This window comes from Catharus ustulatus, chromosome 4 (genome assembly GCF_009819885.2).
Source record: "Catharus ustulatus isolate bCatUst1 chromosome 4, bCatUst1.pri.v2, whole genome shotgun sequence".
In the NCBI taxonomy this organism is placed as follows: Eukaryota; Metazoa; Chordata; class Aves; order Passeriformes; family Turdidae; genus Catharus; species Catharus ustulatus.
This window is the reverse complement of record NC_046224.1, coordinates 51990213-52015481: the sequence shown is the minus strand read 5'-3', so window position 1 is coordinate 52015481 and position 25269 is coordinate 51990213. Positions and strand designations below refer to the sequence as shown.

General features: G+C 38.9%; 1 protein-coding gene across 3 annotated transcripts in view; it reads left to right on the top strand.

Moving 5' to 3' along the window:
* SRGAP1 (SLIT-ROBO Rho GTPase activating protein 1) overlaps positions 1 to 25269 on the top strand; it is a 140914-nt gene that overhangs the window by 60611 nt on the left and 55034 nt on the right. For 2 of the 3 annotated variants that reach the window (XM_033057404.1, XM_033057405.2), the window contains exons 2-4: positions 8408 to 8603; positions 11043 to 11205; positions 19421 to 19483. In XM_033057404.1, coding sequence (XP_032913295.1) covers positions 8408 to 8603; positions 11043 to 11205; positions 19421 to 19483 — 422 coding nt within the window. Of the gene's footprint in view, positions 1 to 8407; positions 8604 to 11042; positions 11206 to 11975; positions 11987 to 19420; positions 19484 to 25269 lie in introns of those variants that run through there. The other variant, XM_033057406.1, reaches the window with a different exon arrangement.

Below are 25269 nucleotides of genomic sequence, written 5' to 3'. Positions count from 1 at the left end.
CAAAGGTGCTCAATGTATTAAGTTGGGGCTTGGAGTTAAATGTATCAAAGGTAAACGAGCAACAGTGAAAGTATTTTACTGTATGTTAGGCTGGACTGAAAAGTGATGTGGGTAAAATGCTGGCACACAGCACAGATTACTGTTTCCTTTTTTGTGCTTAACTTCACTGTTACTTCACCTTGGAAGTTAAAGAGCTGTCACTGAAAGTCATGGCTGGGTCAAATGCATGCTCTTATTTACGACATTCAGCAGGGTGTGTGTCATCCTAAAAATGTTTTATTTACCTCCTAAAAATGTACCATGCATGGAGAGTCATTTTTACAGGCTATAGGGAGGGAATTTTCACTCGTTATTAATTTCTGAGTCTCACATCACAGTGATAGTTACCAGTGTACAGGAGAAGCTGTGTCTGATTGATGTGCAGATTTCATGCTTTCTTGCTTATCCTGCTGCTTAAGAGTTCCTGGCCTGCACTTCTACCAGAATAACTCTCATCTTAAGAGCTATGTCACCTGCCAGAGGTTCAGAATAATTAATCTTTTTTGTCAAGAAAAGGCACATCTCTCAACATCTCATTTCTAGAAAAAGCCTTCAGATATTTTTACTTGTCAGCTCTCCACAAGAGATATTAAGAAGGAAGGAAGGGTTTTATTGTGACAAATAAGTAGAGCTTAACAAAATGAAATTATGCTGGTCTGGATGCAATCTGTACTCACATTTGTATCGTCGAGGTTTATGCTACTCTGGAGGTAAAGGATGTGTGTCCATACTAAGACTTTCAGGGTAGTGTTTGTGGACAAGTGATGTTGCAGGGTGGATACTGCTGCACTATTCAGAGGCATTTCCATCCTCAGCCTTGCAGCAACTGAGGCAGGAATTCAACCTGATTTCACCCAGTTGACAAGTAAGGAAACTAATTAACAGTATTAGGTTTTCATTACTGTTTGGATCGTAACAAACTGGGTTTTCTTTCCTACTGGACCCCCTGGTTTTCATGGAGTTTTTATCTCACAGAGTGCTGATGCCAATCAGGCTTCCTGACATTGTGCAAAGAATGTTTCCGAGGAGACCCACGAGTCACTTTTCTGTTCTATTGGCAGATACATCACTGGTGAGAAGATAAAAAAGATTTGGGCATAGTGATTTCTTTTTAATTTTCTCATGTGCCCAAAAGTTAAGACTGCAAGGAAAGGCTCATAGTATCTTTAACAAGCATTTTAAAAAGGATGATTGAAGCCTTCAGAAGCTTCAGAATAAGTTTTCCCAGAGATCTTGGCAGTTTAGATGCCCTAAATGGGTTTTTAGACACCTACTTTACGATCACCTGTCTGCTTGGCAGACAGTTGCACATACTCTTTTCCTCTCTCACTTTCTCTCTCCCTCTCTCTCTCACTCTCTCTGTCTTTCTTTGCAGAGCAGATTTGCTCATCTAGATGTGGGGCAGTTGGGTTTAAGGAGAGTATCTGCTCCCACAATGAAGATAAGAGCTGGTCAGTCTGGTGAAAGATGTTGAATCAGACTGTTGATGCAGAGGAGGCATCTTGCCCTTTGCTTTCTGTTGGCAGTGTTTTGAGATGAGCTGAGCTTTTACTGTTGAGCAAAATGAAGTTCCTTCTCCTCTGAGGGACAGAATTTTTGTTCTCAGTCCCAGCTCCAGTGACTACAAGGACAGAGTATGCCAGGCTCAAGGTTTGGTACGACATAGTGCCAGCACTTAGTTATGCTTGCAAAGGAGCAGTTGCCACAAAACCAGTGGCACTCAAAATGTGGTGCAGGCAGACTGCCTGCTTAAATTCATGGTCGCTTGGCAGCAGCACTGTGGCAAAAGTGTCCTGCCAAGTCATGAGCTGGCATACTGCCTTCCATTTAGACTCGGACTGTAGGCAGCCAAGTGACCAGCAGCTGTGGCTCTGAATAGCAGGAGGGCACTAGTCCAAGAACAACAAGAAAAGCTTCTTCTACATCTAGAAATTTTCTTGGCTCTTCCAGACATGTCTGTCATTTCAAAACGATCTGGAAGGTAGAAGGTGCCCTAATGCAGCTGCCCTTTTTGAATCCTGTCCACTGGTATCCCCCAGTTACAGGATTCTGCACAGGCACATGTTATTGCCCAGTCTGTGACTGCAGTAGACAGGAATGTGTTTAGTTGAATGTATAGAATGAAATTTGCAGCTTCAAGGAGAAGATTCATTGTTTCTCTGCTCCCTTTGTTTGAGCAGGAAAATGGAAGTGACCCATAAACAATTGTCTGCATCCTGCAAATGGCTTCTACACCAGCCTTCCTGCTAATGGCTGCACAAGAATTGGTTTTTATCTTTAAGGATGCCAACGTGCTTGAATGAACGTGGTTTACAGTTTTTGAAGAGGTTGACAGATGTCAACAGGGGCTTCAGATTGCTGACTCTTTGTACAGCCCTTCAGATAGCAGGCGTTATTCTCACTCCCCATGCATTTCTGCACTACAGCCTGAAGACGTGATCTGTCACAGGCAACCTCAACACATCCCCCAAAATCCCCGAACAAACAAAAAAATCTGAAATTTATTCTCTGGAAAATAGCACAAAGTCAAACATTAAGTTTAATGCTGGGGTGTGCGTGGCAGAGGTTGCACTTCAAGTGGCGACATGTATAAAGGCGTATGCTCAGTATTCTGAGTGAAATTGGTGGGGGTCAGGGTAGAACAAAGTCCACAAAAGTCCTGCCTATAGAAGCTCAAGGACATCACTGTCTCTGCAGCCACATTTCTTTCGCTGAACACAGGGAAGTGATTTCCCCTAGTCTGTCATAGAAGGTTAATGTTGTGGTACAGGCTCATGATCTATTTAAAGGCATTTCTGCAGCAGCCTCCAAGATCTTTACCCCAGCATCTCTCATTAGCTGTCAGTCTGGTGGAATTTCCTGGCTTTTGAAGTGGATTTTCCTGCTTGTGGTCAAAGAAAATGACAACAAGGACCTGGGCAAAAGCGTGAGCCAGACTCCCTGCTGACCACAAAGCTTCCCTTGCCATTTGTCATAGAAATACTTAAATAGCTTTCTAGCCAAGTCTTTGAAAAATAAAAAATTTCCAGCACTAGCATCTTTAGTATGTGTATCTCAGAGACAAGTATTGGCAGCTGGGTCTGAGGACCCACCATGGATCTGATGCCTCTCATTATCTTTATCTTCTTGTCTGTTGAGAGGAACAATAATATCCCTGGGAAGTGTAGGAGCACTGATGGGAGATGGCATTAAAGAGTACTAGATGTGCACAGGGACACCTCCAGGCCCCTCTCAGTGATTCCTGCTCTGATTTCTCTGCTGGCAGCATCCTCAGTGGGCTGGAGATAAGCGCTTTCCTCAAACAAAAATATAAACTGCAGATGTTAGCCAGCTGCATGCAGCTGGACTAAAGCTCTCCTCATATTGACTAAGAAGCCAAAAACCAAATCTTTGCAAAGGCAGTGGCTAGAATGAAACTGAAATGATCAGTCCCCTCATGCAGCACCCCAGCTTCTAGCAGCAGGGGTACACATAAGCAATTTTTCGTGCTAAATGACTGGGGCACACTGAGAGGCATATAAGACTCAAGTGTCTTCAAGGAGGAACTGCAAGATGATTAATGCTGCAATAGCTGCTTAATTGCAAATGCATGTTGGTCGCCAGATTATATCTAGGCGGAATTTAAAGTCTGAATCTTTTCCTGTGAAATATGGTCTGGATATCATTGGCATGACAATGAGGGATATGTGTGTTGATAGCTCATTGGGGTAAAAAAAATGTCTAAGTGTAATGGTTTAGAAATGCAAAGTCTAAGATACCATATATTGGATTTAGTGCATTTGATGAGACATTTTTGAGTGTTTTAAAAGTAATCTTTTTTTTTTTTTGTGAAGGAGACATTTGGAGAAAAGTGGGAGGTGATGTGGCTTTGTCTAGGTACCCAAGAGGGAAAACCAGCAAACATAACTATGTCTTGTGAGAGCCTCTGTACTCTCAGAGACTTGTGTTGCATTACTTGTTTTTGTGATCTTTTGAAGGGTGAGGCCCCGAGGCTGTTGGTGTGATTATCCAGTAATACCACTGGATTAATATGTCTGCATAGTTTGTATATTGTAATCATGACTTAAATATAGCTCCTTGCCCGGCAGGGTGAGGCAGCAGGTGGGAGGCTCGCAGTGCCGTGGAGGGGGGTGACTGGGGAGACATGTCCTGCTCTGTGGCATTTTCCAGAGCTCTCAGTAAACACCAAGCACAAAAGTTAGTTCCACTTAAATGGGAGCTAAGAGTGGCAGGCTGTAGCAGCTCTTGGAGTGGCTCAGGCAGGAAGCATCCTGAGGCAGGTGTGTTGATAGCACCATGAAGCATTCTTTAGAGTTGCTTTGCTGGAGAGTTGGCTAGAGAGTTTGTGGTGGTCTCAAAGGTCTCCAAGGTCTGAAAGGCTGGGCATAGCCTAGTGCAGCATGGCTGGAGCACTGCAGTACTCAGGGCAGAGATGGGGTGGGCATTGCAGTGGGGAGTTCTGTAGCAGGGCAGCAGTGCTGGTCTGTCCATTGGTTAATTTGGTTAACACCACGTGTTTACAAGTTGTGAGCTGCTAAGGTCGGGAGGGGGGTTTCCTGTGACTTTTTTGGAATGTTTGATGGAGCCTAGTGCTTTTGTGTGTGGAAGTGAAGCTGAAGAACTTTTTTCCATGCTGGTGTGTAGCCAGCATTATGCTAGTGTCACACTGTAGTGTATCTCCACAGGTTCCTTCAGGGGAGGCACTAGCCTGTCACTGATTACATACATAGGTGTTCTTCAGGGTAATACAGTGCTATAGCCCTTCAGTGCTGTATAAGTCACTGTTTGTAATACTGTACTGTGTGCAAAGAGGTAACCTTGATGAGTTATTTCTGATTATGATTTGGGTGATGTCAGTAGTTTGGCTTCATCTGCACTTACTTAACTATCAAAGCAACTATAATCTTGTCTCTTTTTACTTTTCATGGCGCACAGATTTACCCACTTGTCAAGGAAATAAAGATTTGTTGAAAGCTTAGAGTTATATTTTCAAAACTGGCAAAAACAAAATCTTATTTTATACTTATGCAGTAATTCTAGTGGAAGGTATCTGTGAGGGCATAACTAAAACAATTTTTAACATGAAAATCTTTAGAAATAAAACTTTATTCAGTTTATTGACCTAATTGCCATCAAATGAACTGCTTCCTCACTTTGATCTTGTGTGCAAATCTTGGACAAAGTGTAGGGTGGATTTATTTTTTTTTTCCAGTTGATATGATTTCAGTCTGTTCAAGCTGCAGTATAAATGGATGGGATTCCTTTTGAGCCAGCTCCTGGCCAGAAAACCAGTGAGCATGACTCTAAGCTGCCAAGAGAAAGAAAGAGAAGATGCTAACTCATCCAGGGTCTAAACAGGTCTTTTCCTGGCACAAAATAGCCTGGCAATTTGACATCAGCCACTCAGCAGAGCAGAATAGGACAGTGTCATTGTCCATTACAACTGGAACCAATTTGACTTCAAATTTAAATGTGCCAGCAAAATAAGAATGAAACAAGCACCCTTCTCTTACTTGCTGCACCTGTCTCTGTATCTATGAAGTTTGGGCTATACTGGTTTTGTTTCTTCAAATACAGTGCAGCAATTTTCCATGCCATTCTTTCTAGCCCTAGGGAAATCACACATGTGAACTGGTAAAAGAAAATAGCATTGCCTTGGTGCATTTTTCTGTAGCAGTAGGTAATGAGCAGTCTATTATAATTAATAGTTAATAGTACCTGGCCAGTTGTGATTTTGTCATACACAGCTGCTCAGGCTACCTGCCTGTTTAGCACTTGTTCTGCAGGTTTATTGTTGATTTTGTTTTGTTTTGTTTTTTTAATCCACTGCTCTCATCAGAAAATGGAAATCACAACACTTTCTGATCTGATTTCTTATTCATTATCGTCTTCTCAGTCTGCCAGTATCTCATTACACATGTTATTAGTAAAAGAAGAATTAAGAAATGGAGGAGCAGAATGACATGAAAGGCTGGAAGGAGAACTGCTATTGAAGTCACTTCTGGACTGACTGTGGTCAGCTAGCATGAGTGGGATGTTCACCTCCTCTTTTTCTCCTCAAGCAGGAAGCCACAGGTTCAGCCTTTTGGAGTCAAAATGTTCTTTCTCTTTGCTGAGATTTAAATAACCAGACATTACAAATCTTCCTTTATAAAGCTTCAGCCTCCTGAGCCCCAAATTTTACTAACCTTACTCAAAGCTTGTACATCTCCATCAGCTTTCATAGATCATGCTTTAATTTTGTGTTCTAAAATACTATTGTCCACTGGAAATCCAGACAGCATCAAAAAGCTATGGCAGTTTCTCATATTTTATCTGTTGTCCCTTTTTCATTGTTTCTTATATTTCTATTCATGTATTCCTGTTTCTAAAATCATTGTCACTCCTGTTGCTATGGTAAAAACCTGCCTGAAAAAGAAGAATTATAGCAGCAAGATACACTGACCTACAAAATAATCAGAACATAGTTGCTCCATACAAAACGCTGCTTTCAAAGTAACTGCAAGAAAATCTTGAGTGGGAAAGGGAGATGGCCAAAGTATAGAGACCATGTACTTGCATCTGGATTTAGTGAAAACTCCCGCTTACAGACAAAATTGCTCCTTCTAACCAGTGAATCTGTACAACTGGTTTCCCATACACAGGAATTTTCCATGACTGTAATATTAACAGCAGTAGACACCCAAAAAAGTGGTCTTGAGTGTCTGTTTCTGTTGTTAACCTTCCGGCTCCGATGTGATTTTCTCCTCTGTGTACATGAATGTCATTGATACAGTGTTGTATTACAGTGGCTCATCCTTGCTGGAGGCACAGTTTCTTTTCCAACAAACTGATTTGAAATGAAGTGAAAACCAAACCATGAATTTTTTGGTTCACCTCCCAGACTATAAAAATGGATGGTCTCATTAATGATTAACGCAGCAGCTGGTAGCTCACAGGAGATCTGGAAGAAAATACTGCGGTGTCTTCCTCCTCCAGCAAATTTAACAGTTTTCTGTGCTCGTACTACCTTATTTCTGTATACACATTTGAGTCCCAGCAGAGTGGATCTCTGCCTTCATACCTGCCCTAGGGTTGGTAAGGATGCATTAGATCCTAGTTGCATCAGCTAATTTTTTGTGATGTTGTACTACTTAGTGGTTTGCAGTTCCATGTGATGGTAGCATGACTTTTAGAATGCTCTTCTATTTCAAACTGTGCTGTGGGCTTTGAAGATTTCCAAGATCTTTTTGCCCACAGCATGGTTATGTCATCAAGATTCAAGTAAAATTTCACAACAATTTTGCGTTTACATGGACATCACTTCTGGGTGTTTTGCTATTGATAAATCCTTGTTACAGCATTAAATTGCATAAAAAATATACACATGTATTATTGTCAGAAAGTTTACTCCTCATTTTACTCACAGTACACTGTGCCTGGGCAGCTGACAAAAGTGTAATGAACTCTAAAGAACTGGAGAGACCTTTTTAGACTAAGTGTTTGCTGAATCTGTTTAACTGTCTAGCACTCAGGAAATAAAAGTGCTAAAAAATTACCAACCAAAATTAAAAAAAAAAAACCTCCAGAAATTTCTAAAATAAAAACCCTATTGCATAGTAATTTTGCATATGGCAAAAAAGTGGTAGGAAATCTAGAGGTTTTTCCCTATTGCTCTACAAGAGAACTGTGAGCATATATTCTCTTCTAAACTGAGATTCTTTTAAACTGATTTTTTTTTTATACTAAAAAATAGACTAGTCTCTGGAACCTTGTGCAGATTTTCAAATAGTTGTTTCTAAATATAGGTACATGTTTTCCTCTATATTTGCTGCAAGACATTGTTGAATGCATGTAGAGTACACCGGTTCCCTCCCTGGCAGAGATAGGGCAGATATGGAGGCTCACCTGTGCACAGTTACAGTGGATAATGCTTCCAGGGTTTATCACAAGGTTGTTTCCATGGTGTACATGATGATAGATCACCTGACAGTCAGCAGGCTGATCCTGGCCCAAAGGGTGCTTGTTTATCCAGCCATTCTTCAGGGCAACACCACCTTCTGCAAGGAGATCGCTCCAGGCTGAATGTTGTGCTAATGCCAGAGGCCAGGAGGAGGATGGGAGAGGAGGATGAAGACTCACCTGAGCCCAGCAGAGTCCTGAACCCCTGCCACAGCTGTTTGTGAGACAGACAGCAGGATGCTGAGCATTAAGTGTGTGGTGGCAGAAGTGAGAGCTGCCACTGCTGTGTCCCACCACGGGGCCTGAAATCCAGCTCCAGCTGGTGTGGCTGTGAGGCTGAGGTACACTGCAGTGTTTGTAATTTTGGTTGGTAACACTCAGTTAATTTGCTTTCACTGACCTGAGTGGATATGTGTTCTCTCATTAGAGATCCGAGCTCAACTCGTTGAGCAACAGAAATGCCTGGAGCAGCAGACTGAAATGAGGGTGCAGCTTCTTCAGGATCTGCAGGATTTCTTCCGCAAGAAGTCGGAAATAGAGATGGAGTATTCCCGAAACTTGGAAAAACTGGCAGAGAGGTTCATGGCAAAAACAAGAAGTACAAAGGATCATCAGCAGTACAAGTAAGAGAAACCTGCTTGCCCATCGCCCCCATGTTGTACCTGTTTCTGATTCAAAGCCTATTTAAAATTTCCACCCCTGCTTAGCAGTGTAGCAGTTCTCATTGCAGTTGAAGGTAGAGGAGTGCCTGAATACTAGAGTTGATGTGGCTGTATGCAGTTACTCATGTCAGCTTCTGACAAGTAGTTTCAGTTTCTTAAAAGGTAAGTTGCACAAATATTATCCCTATCTACCATATGGATTTCAAACCATCCAAAATGCAGTCAGTATCTAGAAGAGATGCAGAGCCCCAAAGCTTGAAAATCTGTGTGCTCATTTCTAGTGGAGTTGATAGGATTTTGAAGTATCTGCATGAAGTCAGTAAACATTACAACAACAAAAAAGAGAATTTTGGCCAAAAAAGACATTAAGAAATAAAATAATTTTGATTTGTTGTTGCATGTGAACTTTACTGCATCTTCAGCCCTCTTATTCCTGGGAATAAAGATGATGTGAATGTTAGGCATTGTTTACAATTTAATGTATCCCTTTAATGGCATAGTATCTTTTGTGCAAAACAAGTATTCAGGTAATATCTGGTGTAATGTGTACATTATGTTTTCTGAAATGCTTCATGTGCATCACTTGCTGACATAGACTCGTGGTTATTTTCCTGACTTGAGCTGATTAATGAATGCATGTGTCTGTTATGCTTAGGGATTTGGAATAGTATTTTGTGTTTGTAAAACTAAAAAATAATTTTCCCACTGTTCACTCAGTGCTGTGCTGGAGATACACAGATAGAACTGTTGTTTCTGGACAAAAGTTTTTTTCAAATACATCTGGCAAAGGAAAAGTTAATCAAATATAGCTTGCACAGTTCAAAGAGCATTAATATATATTTCTTAAAATTTGTTTTAGTGACTCAATGATTCTCTGAAATAACCAACTTGTGCATATGTCACCACTTCAGAGAGAGCCTTGGCTTTTATTCTGCTTGTGGCAAAATCTTTTTTCCTTGTGTGTACAAACATCTTTCCTTGTTCTTAAACATGTTAAATCCAGACTGGCAGCTGTGCATAGGGGTTACAACTTGAGTTCTGCCTTTGGCTTTGTTCTTGCAGTTCTCTGATTTGAGAAGAGGTTACAGCAAAAGTGGCTTTAGTTGTTGGTCCCCTGAGCTGTTCCCACCATTGCTCCTAGAACAATCAGGGTGGTCTGTGGAATCTGCTTTGGGACATGCAGAAGCAGTGAGGACCAAGTAATATCAGTATGTCCTTCAGAAGTGCTCATGTTGTCTGAACTGGCTGATAAAACCCCTTGCTGTGAAGTAACACTATTAAGATGTCTCTCTGAAACAAATGCAGGAAGTTTTCTTAACTCCTGATTCATAGCAAAGCAAAGCACTGATGATTAAGAAAATACTTTTGTCAGTTAATCATTCCTTATGGCTTTGATTCTGAGGGTGAGACCTAAAAGGAGACAATTAGATGGGAATTAAAGGCCATATTTCTACCAATGAGAATAGCTCATTATTAGAAGAGTTTGCCAAGAGTTGAAGGAGTTTCTCCCTCAATTCATCACCACTTCTGCCTGTTTTAGCCTCATGTGCTTTATCCTTTTAACAAAAGGAGAATCTCTGTAAAAGAGGGGGAAAAAAGAGCAGCAAGTTCCTGGAGCAGGTAGTTGAAAGGCAAAATTTATACTAAAATGTCAATAAAATCATAAGACAAATTTTATAAATAATTTTTGTTGTCTGTGAAATAGTTACTGAACTACATGTATTTTTATTTTACCTTGTGTAAAAGAAATGAGAAGTCATCTTTGATTTGACTGCTTGCTACATTGAAGCTGGGAGTGGGCCTACATTTCAAAAAGTCTGTCATGGGAATTCAGAATTGGATCACTAGAAAAAATCCAGTCCTGCTCTTTGTCTTGTAATTGACACATCTAGGACTAGCAGTAGCAGTGTATTTATGAATGCTGTGAATTTATGAGCACTGCTCGCAGAATATGGATGCTTGAGACATTTTCTTCTACTTCATCAGTTATACAAATCCAATGCAGTGAAACAGCTACCCCTGCAATTTTGCTCATTAAGGATTTGGGTTGTGCTTCCAGTGCTTGTTTATTTCTAATGTCAGAAATTAATCACTGTTCCTATTCCAGGAGTGACCTTTATTGATTTTGAACATTTATGTGTACTCCATCTCTGAGCTTTGTGGCAAGATATTTTTATACTTTCAGGTGGTTTGCAGAGTGTCCATGCCTAATGAAACTTGAATGTCTTAAAAGTCATCTGAGGCTTGCCTAACCTGACTTATTCCAAGAACGGATAGGCTGTTCAGAAGCAGCTATTTTTATGTAACAAGTTATGACTATAAATGTCAGTGAGATGTTTCATTTAATAACATAACCTTTTCATTTCTATACATTATACATGTGTATATCTCCTTCCTCAGGAAAGACCAGAACCTCTTGTCACCAGTGAATTGCTGGTACTTACTCCTGAACCAGGTGAGAAGAGAAAGCAAAGACCATGCAACACTGAGTGAGATCTACCTGAACAATGTGATCATGCGATTCATGCAGATAAGTGAAGACTCCACCAGAATGTTCAAGAAGGTAATGCCTCTCCTGCAGCCCTCCATCCAGGCTTAGAAGATGCATGAGGGAGGCCAAAGTGTCCTAATAGATAGCATGTGAGGAGAAGATTCAGCACACACAGCATAAAATCTGTTTTAGCATACATATAAATTCTTCATGACTGTTCTCTTGAAGCAAATACTTAGTGCTAAAATGCCTGGGATCCTGCTGTATATACTGGTGACCTTAAGAGCTGAATCACAAACATCCAAAAAGCTGGGGAAAAAGCCTGTCCTTTTCTAAAAAGCACACCTGTCTATCCATGCAGAAAGGAAACAGTTTTCTCTTAGGATTCCCAAAATAGTAATGCTGTATTAATGAATTATTTGTAAAACAGAATTTCAGTGTAAATGAAACAGATTGAAGACAAAGCAAAAGTTTGCTTTGTAGTCACTTGGCATAAAGTTGGTAGCATATTCTGCACTTCTCCTAAAAGTGTTTCCTTTTCTTCCTAATATTAAGAATGAACATGCACTTTTGATAACATAAGTATTTCTATTAGATCCTTCAAGTGTTGTCTCTGTACATATTTGTCCTAATCCATGACAGTTACGTATTTTCATAACACATGCAATATGTAAATCCCTCGTGTACCAAGCAAGCACTCTAGGCAACCCTAATTCAAGATCTACATAATGTGTTTGCAGTCATTGTTGTTAAAATGTTCCGAAAGAAAAATAGATTATAAATGGATATTTGTTAGTCACAGTGAGATGTTGGTAGACAACTGGCATACAAAAAGAGTTCAAGAAGAGTAAAGGTTAAAAGATGTAAATTGTGTGATGAAATGATAGCAACAGTACCCAAGTTACTGTTTTCAAAACAGAGAACTGGTTTCACGTATACCTGACCATAATTCTAGATAGCACTGGGGTGAGAAGAAGAATCATTTAGGGAGCACATAGGTTGCACTTGGAGGAAATAAAAGTAAAAACTTAAACTTCCTGGTATGCATTAAAACTTGTAACAGGAACAGAGTTGAAGTTTATAGTTTCTCAATCAGTAATGGGTTGTTCATATAATATGTCTGATATGTAAAACTGTCATTAACGAACCACTCAATTTAGTAATATGAAAGATAGTTATAGAAATTGATCCAATAATGAGAAAAGTGATTCGAACAGGCTGCAGTGCTGTCTATGTGTGGGTATCTCAGAGTTGCAAACCAGTAGAAATTTTTTTTCAATTGAATCTGGAGTAGTTTTCCATTTGTTTGTTATCTTAGAAATATCTTCTTCAATAGGCATGCATTATTAGATAAGCCTGTTAGCTTTCAGCATAGTTCAGTTCTTTGGCACTAGACATTTTGTTGTTCCTTCCCTTCTGTCCATGTGGACTGTATAGTGGTATATTGTTGAGGTTTTCTGTGGAGATGTGTGTGTCCTTTTATATTCACTCCTAATTTATTAATGGTGATTGCTGCAGCTTCTCTCTCTAAAGGAGGAAAATACGTGTATATTTTCAGTGTGTTATTTTCAGTGTGTTAGCAGGAGGCATATTGTCCCATCTCCCTGATAACCTTGTCTCTGTTCCCCATGTTGTACCCATGCAGGTGCAATATTTAAAATTTTCTCTTTCTAGCACAGTTTCTTGAAGAAGAGCACGCAGCTGCTCTTGGCTGCTCTTGCTTTTTATTCCTGACTTGGATTTTCTAAAGGGGAAAGAAGGGCAGAGAAACTCAGGTGGTCCTGCCATGCATAACCTGAAGCTGACAGTAGTAGAGCCCAGATCCTCAGCAGCCCTTTCCTACCTTTCGTCAGGGTTTGCCAGCTGACACTCAGCATGAGGTTGTCATGTCAAGCAACTGTTAGCTGAGGTGCAGCATGGGCAGAGTGAGCTAAGCAAAGGCTGTGTACAGGGATCTGAGCCAGTCCCATAACGTTAGGGGAAGGATGGCAGGAAAACATGCAGCACCTCAGCATGGCAAAAGAGAGCTTCATGGGCACATGGACTGAACGTGGCAGTGTTTGTTCACCAGTATCCATTCTGTGCACACATTTTTACGACATTCTGTCAGGCTCAGTACTTGTTGCAGAAGGTTGATGTTTCCACTGAGCCTCAGTGTGTACAGTTCTTGCTGTGGTGCTTGCTGCAAAGTGCTGGTGATTTATTTGTTGTTAGTTCCCAGGTGCAGAACTGATGATGAAGCTCTTCCACCCCAAACCCTTCCATGATCCTGTGATAATTTGTGTCAGATGTGAATGAGCAGTCTGACTTAAGGTACTCAAAGAAGTGCATAGTGGATGTTTACCAGGCAACAAAAGGATCAGATGCAAAACACGTCCTGTGCTACAGTTCTCTTTGAAGGAAAGAGGTCACAGGGCAAAGAGAAGGTGCACTTTCAGTGAGAAAGGTGACAGCCAACAGTATCTTCCATCAAAATTGTATTCTCCCTGAAGAAAATGTCATTCATTTTGTTGGAGATTTTTAAACATCAAATAGCATATTTAAGCAATTTCTGTCAATTTCTGTGATTCTGCAGATTACTTTCGAAAAAAATGTACTTAGAATAAAATAGTGTCAGAGAAAACTATAATCAGTCTTAATAGGTGTCCTATCCCTGTGAAGGCATATGGAATTTGTTCACTGTTCACAGATTTTGGATTAAAGTAGAGACAAACCATCTCCTGCAGATGCTTCTTCTCTGGAATTTGATCATACCATTCTGTGAAATATGTACTGTCTCTCTGCGTAATAAATATAAATAACAGGAAAAGCAACAATGTGAAGATTTTAAAAATAGACAAACAAATGCATGCTTAGTGTTTTACTGCAGTCCACAGTCAAGAGCAGGAAATATCTGTACTCTGTTGGCTGTCACAGTAAGAGCATGTAATGTCTACAATTCTATGATTCTATAATTTACAAATACCAGTTAGTCAAGCTTCTCTATGTTCAATGATCTTTCAGTTATATATCTTACAGCTTATTATCTGATGGTGTTACACATCACTACTTTTACCTTGTTTTAATTCTCCACCGGTCTTGCAGCAGCAAGGTGCTTTACTCCATTTCCAAGTCTGGAGAGTAAGTGCATACACACCAAGTCTATGACCAGAACAGATCTTCACTGTGCTGCTCTGAAACCCCAATCTTCCTGTTGCAGAAAGGGAAAGTGTTTCAGAGTTGCTTGTCTCATTGCCCACAAGCAAGATAAGGGGAGACAACAGCAAAGTCATAATCACTCTGAACTTCTTGACTCTTTCTACTCCCTCTTTTCTCCCCCTCTCTCTTCTCAAGAGGGTGGGACTTCCCATTCTGCTTCTCAGTGGTAGATGTTAGTGACTTTTTCCATCTTGCTGATGGGGATGTTAGTTCTGAGATTAAACATTTCCATGAAGTGAACCCAACATTTTCTAGAGGAGTGTGGTTTGAATTTGTATCTTAAGATTGACTCCAACTTGAATTGTACTAAAGAAAATATGGAATAATTTCCTCCTTTTCTGGCCAAGCTTGCGACTGGAGTATTGTTCTGTTACCACTCCTATGTGCGATATAGCACAAGCCATAAGTTTGTAGCAACCCCCTTACTTGTTCTGTAAAAGGTGTGTGCAATAGCCAGTGATGATTTGGTAAAATGTAGTGGTAAGGGGCTCTGCGCTCCTTAGCCTTTGTGCTTTGTCCTTGTCTCAGTCTCTGTTCTTCATCATTCTGTTTTTCCTTTTGTGTGCATTTATATGTCTGTCTGGATATTTGGATTATTTTGGGGAAATGATCCCTACTGGCTGGACCTTACATGGTCTGATGGGACTGGATGTGTTGTATTCAGGTATCTGATTGTACATGGCTTTGCTGTCTAGTCTGGCCTCCTTAAAATGTCGATAGTAATTAATTTTGTTCTCCCAGGAGCTATTTGTCATTCTTTTTTTCCCAGGAGTCAGGAACTGGCATCTGTTTAAATGTACTAAATGCAGGACAAAGATAGGATCTAGTACAGAGATTTTGTAGCATTTATTGGAAAACATTATGTCAGGCCTCGTACTTTCAGATGGGTACCTAATCTCTTCTTTTTAGTTGCTGGCATATAAAAGCAGTAGGATTGCTGTTGATGCCTGGCCTTCGTGCTGCACATAAAATTACAAAAATAAAGTAGCAGAGTTCAAACCTTGCATGCTTGCACATTTCTTCAGGCAGATGGGGTAGCTGGCCTCATGGGGACAATTAAAGAATAAAGTAATAAGGAGAAATGTCAAGCAGAAGGGAAATGTATTATGCAGAATATTTCATGCAGTGATTCTGGTTACCCCAGCAGTAATAATCAACTGTATAAACACATACCCACAAAATCCTTAAGCAGATTTGTATATTTATAATTTATAAACATGTATTTTCCTTGGACAGAAATCTACATAACCCAAGATTAACGTATCTTCTAATGTTTACAGTAAAAGATGCTGGAGAAAGCAAGCACAATAAATATTTTTGTTCCTTTATCTGGCTATTAGCAAGGAGTATGACTACCTACTGAATCTGTTTGGTGTTAAACAGATTGTGGCACATAGATTTTTTGCATCATTTTCTTAAACATTTAAATGTTTAAAAGGATAGCAAAGCTGTTTGTTGGTACAGACTGACAAGTCTGGGACAAAATTTTGCTGACTTGGCTATGTCAGTGTCACGCAGCTCATGAAACCTCCATCAAAGAAGGGTTTGCGCTTCACTTCCCACAGGGACCAGCAGCAGACTCATTTAAAAGCAATAGGAACAGAATATTTTCCTTAAATGATGTAACTGAGTAGCATTGCGTATGCTAAATACAGACACTAAAGAGTTCCAGGAAGAACTGGACTGACCCTTAAATTTCAGTTAAAATAAACAAGAGTAAAACTGGAGTGCCAAATTATGCTTTAAATTAAATGGATTGCAAAATTTTAACAGACTTCAATGAAAATATATTAATGTAGAATAAAATTTTAAGTTTCTCAAACTTTAATCCAGAAATACAAATCTTGATGACATCAGTAGGACCATTGATGTGTTCAAAGTTGAGCACATAGTAAAAAGAGGATTTAGGTAATTTGTTGGTGTTGCACATGTATGATCTATGCTGCTATCAGGTGAAAAAATATTGCCACCTCTTAATGCCTTGAACCAGCTTAGTAACATATATAATATTTTTAGCAGGAATTTGCATGTGCTCTAACATTTTTATTATATTCTTTGTTCTTTTGGTTAATAAGTGCTGGTTAATAAGCGCATTTCTCAGGGACACAGTGAATAAATAAGCACCTTCAGTGATTGTTTGTCAGGTTTTAATAGCCTGATTAGAGCTATCAACTCAGCTCCAGGAAAATGTGTACTGCATCTTACATTCTGTTGTTTGGTACCCTGAGGACAGTCTCCTAGAGGAGCACACCATTCACACATGCTGAAACCTACTGCAGAGAGTAGGTAGCATAAACAAGAAATAGAAAAGCAATTAACCACTGAAAATAAATTCACTTCTTAACTGGTGCTCCAACATGCCATATATTACACACTAAAAGCTGTATCGCTTGCCACTCAAGTCAGTATTTCTTGATCTTAAATAGTAATGAAACATGTGTTGGTTCTTGAAAAATAAATCCCTTTTATACTGCTAAATTTAACCAAATTTCTTGATTCATTTTTTTACAATTCCTACAAAATCTTTCATCAGAATTGAGATCAGTTTAAATGTTATCTGTCACTGCAGGCATCCTCTGCAAATTGGAGTCCACAGATGAAGTGGTGGAAGGATAACTCCTTTGTGATTGTGTGGCGCTGCTTGGTTATCACTTCCCAATTTTCACTCCTTTTGCTGATCACCTCCCTCCTTCTCTTTTTGCTTTCTAGTTTAAAGCTTATTGTCCTTTTACAACAGCATCTTTCTCTCTTGTGATCTTTTCCATTCACTTTCAAGTTTACTATTGATGGGCTGGACTGCTTGTGTTTCAGTGCTGGACAGAGCTCAAAAGGAGCAGAGGGAAGAAATGGGTCCTACTAAATAGTGATCATTCACCAGATCCTCTGATCCTCTGTGTCTTATTTGCATTAAGGTGGGATTGCATTAAGAGGAGAAAAGGAGAGTGCATCCTTCAATGAACTGCTGTGTGCTTTGCTTACAGCAAAATCTCAAGGCGTAAAGAGAAAATTGGTTTGGGGTTTTCTGTCTCACCTTCTCAAACAAACTTTTGCACTACCAGGTTAAAGCATCTTGCCTTAGAATTGCTGTTGCTGTATCTAGGGCTTGACTTCTCATCAGCCTCAAGATGGCTGTGAGCAACAGTTAAAAGGGATAAACTGCTTGAAGCTGGGGATCATCTAGTATTTCCTCCCACATGGGTATGCTCTCTTCTTAATGTCAGACATCTTATTGGTATGTTTTGCCCTTCTTTCTGCTAAAGTAATTTCAAAAACCACTCATATCAAGCACTATAGAAGCAGATATCCAAGAACAAACAGGTGGCCTCTGCTTGGAGCTTTGAGGAGGTGTGTAAGCTGTGTTAGAGCTGTGCTGCTGACTTTTAAAGGCAGTGTGCCAATGTAAAGCAATGAAAAGCAACTCGGAATTTTTGCTGAAGATTTTATGACATTTCCCAACAGCAACTTGCAAATCTGCAGTCTTTTTCCAGTTCTTCATAAGCACTCTGTGTACTGTTACATACATGAAATTTTGTCCTTCTTATTAGATTAAAATAATCTGATATTTGCAAAGAAATGGAAGTAGTAAGCCTTGTGTTCTAGATACTTCAGAACTAATGCATACCTCATGAAAATACCAGTCTTTGAAAAGTATAAGCAATAAGGAAAATTTCACAGTAATTCTGTGTACCTCAGCTTCAGAGCAGCTGTCTTACTGTGCCTTAGCTACTACAGCTAATGCCCTTGGAAATGCAAGAATTTCACTGAAGTGTCTTTTTAAATTATGTTCCTAGCTTCTTGTCAGTGTAAAACCATCTTACATATAAGGATTAGAGTGAATACTGATAAGTGATATGACAGGTGCTTTAAAATACTGCCCAGAATTAAAGTAGGATAGTAGAAGCAGGAGAAAAAAAACACCCAGAATTTTCTCTTTCGAGCTGTATGATACTGTATGTATCTATTTCATCCTCCTGGAAGACAGTGGGTGGGATATATGATGTGGTTTCTCCTCATATGTGGATGTTGTGCTGCAAATTCTCGTTCAGAAACCATTACTCTTTCAGGTGTTTTAGTGGTGGCCAAGTATGCATTAGCAGCTTTGGAGATGAGTTGTCCCTGAGGATTTTCCTTTGGCTTCCGTACAAATTCAAAGCACTTCTCATAGCTAAGGCCGTTATCTGTCATGCAGTTGGAGTTTTTAGAGGCCAGACTAATTATCAATTTATTCACAGAAAAAAAAGAATCTCACATTTCCAGCATGGATGTTGGAATGTTGAGCATGACAGAAGAAGTGTAGCCAGGCTGTTTGCCAAGTCCCATAGCTCTATTCTGTAGCTGTTTTCCAAAAGCTGTGATACAAATGCCTTCAACTCTTGCACAGTTGCCACCATTTTCATCAGATTGAACTGCTGTGGAAAACTAACAAAGGAATATATTTCAATGAGACTCCAATTAAATACTCTTGTTTTGACATATTTGCTTTGATAATAACTACTGCTAAGCATTTCTTTCTTTTTCTGGGTCAGAATGAAAGTAAAGTCACAGTCCAAAAAAGCTAAACAAAGCTGGTTCAGCAGCACACTCTGTGGAATATTACGCAGTTGGGTATCTGTTTCAGAGAGGAGCCACAATTATTTCTTGCATAAATATTTAGATAGTTGCATGTGCTGAGAAACAAAGACTATCCTAGATGTAAAAATTGGGCAGAATGTCCCTCTAGAATATCACATTCTGCATGGTTTTGTTTTTGTATATATCATAGCAATTATAAAACAGTACACAGTTTGTTCTATTAAAAACATTAATCTTGAACTTTACCCTTTCTGTTGGCACCTAATTTCCTGGTGCTTTTTGGGAAAAAAGTCTTAAATTATTTCTGGGTTTCTTTTTAGAAGTCTTCTGTCCAGATGTTATCTGTCTGCCTCTGTATCCCCGAGTCACTCTTTTTAGTGCACTGTAATTCAGAATGATTTTTGTGAGCAACACTGCATTCACTGTCTAGGATGAACAATGAATATAAATATAAAGAAACAAATGTATGGTGCAGTTTTTGCATGCCCTTTTCTAATTTTTTTTTTTTTAATTACAGAGTAAAGAGATTTCATTTCAGCTTCATGAAGACTTAATGAAAGTACTTAACGAGCTTTACACAGTAAGTACAGTTACTTACTTATCTTATACAAATTCCATATCATACTATTTCTGTAAGCTCTAAGTGGACTTTCATCGACTAAGTTACCCCCAGTGGAGTTACTTATTTTTGTCTTTTACACAAGCCTAACCTCTATTTTTGAAAAGACTATTCACTTGTTTAAAATACATATGCTAATGCTTTCAGGATTACTCATTACTTTCAACCCTTTTTTTCTCCCAGACTCTGGTAAATCAGTTTATTTTAAGTTTTGTTGTTTATTAATGAGACTTTTCTACTCAGAGCTTACCAGAGCAAACTTCTCTATTTTCTGCCTTGTTTTTGTCCATGCTGCCATCTGCTTAGTTTGACTTGTGGACTGTACTCAGTAAAAAATCATAGGTCTTTGTAAAACCAGTGCTGTGCTGTCTAAATGTTACTTATGTGCCCTTCCCCAGCCCTGACTGGGGTAAGTAAGTAAGAAAAGAAAAACAGAGGGTTTTGTAGGCTCACCATACCATTTAGAGAGGTCAAGAAAAAAAAAAGCACTGTGAACATTCTGGCAAGTTCCTGCTAATCCATAGGAAAATCTGAGACAACTTAGATCTGAACCTATTTTCTTGTTTGAAACCCATTTACGCAACATGTTACTGCAAAACAGTGTCTTGTCCACCTGATAACTACTTCCTCAGCTATTTTCTGAAGGGGTATGTTGTGAAAAAGAAAAGAAGCAATAAGTACCCTTTTTTCAAAATTTAGCTGTAGAATTAAGAGGAATTGGTGATATGCGTCTCTTATAAAAGCCTGTTGAATCCTGCTCATTGAGAAAGTTGTACATTTAAATTCTCTTTTTTTGTCTGGAAGAACTGAGATATATATACTTCAGTACCCTGCATAATGATCTCTAGACAGCTCTGTTCCCCATCCTCAAGATTTGGAGGACCATAATAAAAGCTTACAATATTGATAACAAGGAACATTTGTGAAGTTTAGTAAATTTAGGAAGTGATCACTTCTCCACAGGCAGAGCTCAAACATTACTTTTGTGCATTTTAATGATTTTTCTTTTGACCTAGGAAAGATTGTGCAGCCATCAGTGGATGGGTTGAAGAATGTTTGAACTCAAGAACAACTTAGGTGGCAAAAAGGAGATCCAAAGAAAATTAGTCTTGTCTTTCTGCCCTGAGTTCTTTCGAATTTTTATGGACACAGTTTCCCAAAGCTTTCCTAAACCCCCACAGGGTTTTTTTTGTTTGTTTGTTTTGGGGTTTTTTTATTAGTTTGTTTTTGAGTTTTCTGGGGTTTTTTGTCTGAAACTACCACAATTTTGTAGGGTGCAATACTGCAAAGCCTTCTTGGCAGAGGTCTGTAGTCAGTGAAGTGTTCTGGGATCAGCTTCTGCAAAGTAGCGATAGCCACAGACAATTCACACAGCTGCAGGGGATCAGCGAGTGCAGGAGCCATGGCACAACTGGGACTTCAGTGCTGAATAACCCTGAAGATACAGTCTTGTTTCAATTAAACAGTTGCATAACTCCAGTGTCTGGCGAGGCTTGGGATTAGTGCCTGTGCTCCCAGGGTAGGGAAACAGTGAAGCATGTGCTGAAATACTTTTCTGAAGTACCAGTAAATATTTGCAGGACTGGACTTAGATATTTTCACTCTTTTTCTTCACACTAGTGCTGTGTCTTCACACTGATAACCATCAGATATTAACTTCCATATTTTGGCTTCCAGTGCATACTAATTCCTTTCTTAGAATTTAAGATTTATTTTTTAAATGGGAATATTTTTTATATTATAAAAATTCTGAATTTGTCCCCAGTTTGAGTCAGGCTACTGCTGCAAGACGGTTTCTTGGGATGGAATTTACTTCACCTGATTTTCAGACGTGTACAGTGTAGATACAAATGTCTTAACATGCTATCTGGGTTCCAGTTAAAATCCCAGGAAATCTAATATGGGCAGATGAAACACCCTTAATCAGATGCAAGAATCTGCTTCAGATAAAGTGATCTGTACTGTTAACTTCATTGTCCAGCTTTTCATTGATTGCAAAGGGCTTGGTCAGCTGTACATGTCCACATTTAGCTAAATAAAGCCCACACATAATAAAGTGACAATATGGTGCAGAGTAGCATCTGTTTTCACTGCTTGCATGTTTAGAATGGTCACCATCATATCTGTGTATTTTATCTGCTCTGTATGTAAAGATAGAACAGACAGATGGGGACCTCGTGCACAGGTTTTTAATTCTTTATGACTTTTACTGTGTACAGAATAAGATCATAGTGGCCTTATCAGAACAAGTATCAACAGTTTTAATCTCCAGCAGTGACATTTCTTAGTCTCAAAAAGGAGATATCGTTTGCCCAGTGATTTAAAGAGGGGGAGAGGTTTTTAAAAAAATGAATCATACTATTATGAGATAAATCTTTGTATACCAAAAAAAAAAGCAAATTAATTTCAAATCTGTGAGTAATACACTAATACTGCAGTCTCTCCCTACTACTTAGTTCTGTTTCTTTGAAAGGAAGGGTGCCTTCATGAAGCATAACTTAAAATGTGATGTCATATTGGAATTTAAATATCTCTCAAGCCTTTGAGTGAGGGGCAACTATCAGAGCTTTAACGTGTTCCAAGAAGGTTTAATGATCTGATTATTTCTTATCATCATGCTTTATCTTATAACAAAGGTCTGTAAATTAAGGCCTTTGGCTTGTGCCATCCTCATTAAAACTACACCTCATGTACAGGATTGTTGAAAAAATAAGAACAGAAGCAGATGAACCACAGCTTCAGAAGATATTCTCAGAACAAAGCAGGCTTATTTTGCTAGAATAATCAGAATCTTGTAAGGGAAACATTAATTTCTAATTTTCCATCTCTTCTATGTAATTTTTTTTAAATGTTACGTAGGTTTTCTAAATGTTTTATGACTAATAAAAAGACATTTTAAAACTGTATTTTCAATTTTCAGTATTTTATGCATGGATTTTAAAATTAGGAATGAAAACATCATTCTAAAAACAATTTGATAATTAAGCTTCACTTTGTATCTTTGCAAGTTGAGTAAATTATGACTGGCAAGTACCTATAACTATGCCTGGTTTCTCCGTGGCTGTGGCAGACAAGTTGGTATTTTCAGGTCAGCGGCTGCACTCCTCTCTTACTCCTCTCCTTACCACACCTTCAGCCAGTGCAGGCCAGAAATCAGTCCCATGTTTTAGATGAGAATATAAGCTATAGAAACTACAGTGAGGTGTACCTTTTGTGTGAGGGGTGATGGGGAAAAGGGAGCTCAGTTTGTTGTGTGGGGTCACAGATAGGAGTTTCTCCTGGCATTTACAGGAAAAAAAGTTGGTCAAACTGAAAGCTGGAAGATGTTAGGGTTGTAGTTTTTTGTGAACTGATTGATTTAGAAATCTTCTTACATGTTGAGTTAAGGAGACAACAGATTATTGACTTTGCAATAGATCACTTTGCAATATAGAAGACTCCCCAGTCAAACTCTTCTTCCATTTCTCTGGGAAGCTAAAATACCTTGGTTTGTCACATCAAGCACTCGTGTATGTCAGTAGTATCTGAGTGATGAGGAATGATAGGAAACAGAATGTGGGCAGACACTTGTATTAGAGAGAGGTCTTCACTGGACTTACTTAGGAATCAGGACATATTCATAAATGTCCTCTAGAGATATCAGGAAGGTCACAATTTTGCTAAAAATACAGAACTGTTCCACTAATAAGGCTGAGGGCAAATGGTGGAGAAAAGGGATGCACTTCATAAAAGTGTATCTTCATGTCTCCCACTTGGCTTTCCAGATTAATCCTACTGGCATCATACATTTCACAAGTGATGCAAATGTACAGCTCTCAGAAAAAGGAAAAAGTAGGGAGAGTCCAAAGCAAATGGATATTAAAAAAGACAGGGCTGCTGTGCCACTTGTATTTTCTGTAGGTTTATCTTACTCCTTAAAAATCTTGGCTTTTTCATTTCTCCAGGTAGTTGCTGCCAGATTTTCTTTTTTTTTTTTTCACTAAAATAACACAGAATCTGAATTCTCTTAAAAAAGTTAAGTTCAGTTTAGTGAAGTCAGATCCAGAGATCTGAGAAGGTGAAATCCTGTATTAATAGTAATACATAAATAATAATTCCTAAAATCACATCAGAGTTCACCTTGGAAGTGAGTGAACAGAATGCTGACAACAGCTCATACCAAGCCTGCTTAAATGCTAGAGGCCACTGATGTGGTAATTTTACTTATTTCTCATTCAGAGCACTAATGAAGCCCTTGCAGCTCCACCTTCTGAGAAGAACTCACAGCTTATCAAAGACAATTCTAAAACAATTCAAACATGATAAATGCACTGGAGATGAGCTGCTGTTCCAGGAAATTCCTGTTTCCTGAGAAATGCTATGAAAAAGCTCTTAATTATTCAGTTTTATTATAAAAATAAATTACATGTTGACACAATAATTTCAATATATTTTAACTCTGTAGCTTTCAGTCTTGTCTTGGTTTCAGTTTTCTAGAAAAGAAGTATAGAGGAGGAAAACCAGTCCCCTGCTGTGGGAACATTCTTCACTTATAGCCCATAGAAGTATAGCACTGATTACTGTGTTGTTGATGGATTTCCCTAGATAACAACTGTGGGATTAAATAAAATAATTATCTAAGAATGTACTCTAGTGTGCCTTTCCTTGTGATAAGTACTATCTTCTGCCTTAAGTCTATTTCTGAGCTATTATGAGTGATGCTGAATCTTTGGCACACAAATTGAGATGTTTATACTACTAAGTGAACAGTCTGTCACCTACAAATGTGAGAGTACATAGTCAGGGTAACATAATCTTTTTCATCTGCTTGTAGTCTGACTCAGTCATCTGACAGAAATATATATTTTACATCACTGGATCAGCAGAATAAACCTGCTAAATTAATAGCAGATAAACTCAATATTTAATTTTAGAAAGGTACTAGTATGCATTTAACAATGCTAGTTTACTACAGTGGAGAAATGCTGCAAATGTCATTATGACAGTTCAGCATCTGCAAAATTACAACCTTGCTCTCTTTTTTCAGTGGATACTTGATGGCTGATCAATAAGCACTTTGGAGGCTAACAAAAGTCAGTCCAGTGATGGATGCTCTCACAGGATGGTCGGCCAGTTCAAGAGTTTGGTTGACATTTGAGAAGCATTATAACTTGTTTCATGAGATTATTCATAGTTTGAATAATAGATCTGTGAATCTGTTGCATGTTCACAGATCAGAAGCCTACAAATCTCAGAACTTTTCATAGAATAAGTCTATTTAGGAAAGCTAGTTACTTTGTTTAACAATATCTTACAGTCTTAAAAACTCCAAGGCAAAAAGATGACATAGTGTTAAGGGAAAGAATCATATATGCAACTTAGCCTGCAAATTCTAAGCTAATTTGTTGAGGAAGTATGCACTGAAATACTTGGAAACCAAGTCCCTAGCTTGTTCCCATTTATTTCTCCATATATGTCTCTAATAATTTCTCAAATTAAGTTCAGCTACTGCAATATCAGCTCTTGAAAAAACATTGACACAATATGAAAAAGGCTGAAAAATCATGAAAATGTTTTCCCCAATGGCTTACAAAATAATGATGTCACTAGTGCATGAGATAAGCAGTGCTATCAATATAAAAAACTGGACAGGAGTCACATGCATAGGCTGATCACTGCTCTTCACAGAGTCTGTATTGATTCCTAGCCAGTGAGGCTTGGTAGGACTGACTGACTGATGTCCAGCCCTGTGAATACAGAGACAGGGC